This window comes from Neopelma chrysocephalum, unplaced genomic scaffold (assembly GCF_003984885.1).
Source record: "Neopelma chrysocephalum unplaced genomic scaffold, ASM398488v2 Primary Assembly neopelma1_96362, whole genome shotgun sequence".
Taxonomy (NCBI): domain Eukaryota; kingdom Metazoa; phylum Chordata; class Aves; order Passeriformes; family Pipridae; genus Neopelma; species Neopelma chrysocephalum.
Window position 1 is genome coordinate 116,122 of NW_020925010.1, and position 390 is coordinate 116,511.

At 79.5% G+C, this 390-nt stretch overlaps 1 protein-coding gene across 2 annotated transcripts in view; it reads right to left on the reverse strand.

Moving 5' to 3' along the window:
• Positions 1-265, reverse strand: part of HABP4 (hyaluronan binding protein 4) — a 21,476-nt gene extending 21,211 nt beyond the window's left edge. For both annotated transcript variants that reach the window (XM_027708587.1, XM_027708586.1), the window contains exon 1: positions 53-265. In XM_027708587.1, the coding sequence (XP_027564388.1) occupies positions 53-238 (186 nt within the window). In that variant the 5' untranslated portion in view covers positions 239-265. The remainder of the gene's footprint in view (positions 1-52) is intronic.
• Between the last annotated feature and the right edge of the window lie 125 nt (positions 266-390).

Sequence of the window (390 nt, forward strand, 5' to 3'; positions counted from 1 at the left end):
CCGCTCTGCCGCCGGGCACCGCTCTGCCGCCGGGCACCGCTCTGCCGACCGCCGCCGCCGCCTCGTCGCGCTTCTTGCGCTGCTGCTGCTGCTGCTGCTGCCGGCGGCGCTCGGCCTCGCGCAGGATGTCGAAGGGGTCCGAGTCGTCGTCCAGCAGCTGGTAGAAGCGATTGGCGACGGCGCAGCCGAAGCTCTGCTGCATGACGGCGGACACCGCGCTGCCCACCGCCCCCTTCATCGCGCGCGGGGGCGCCTTCTCTCCCGCCCCGGCCGCCGTCGTCGCCGCCGCCGCCGCCACCCCCGGGGCTGCCGCTGCCGCGGGGCCGGAGCCGCGCGGGCGATGCGCGGGACAGGCAGACGCGGAGCGGCCGCCGCGGCCCGGCCCGGCCG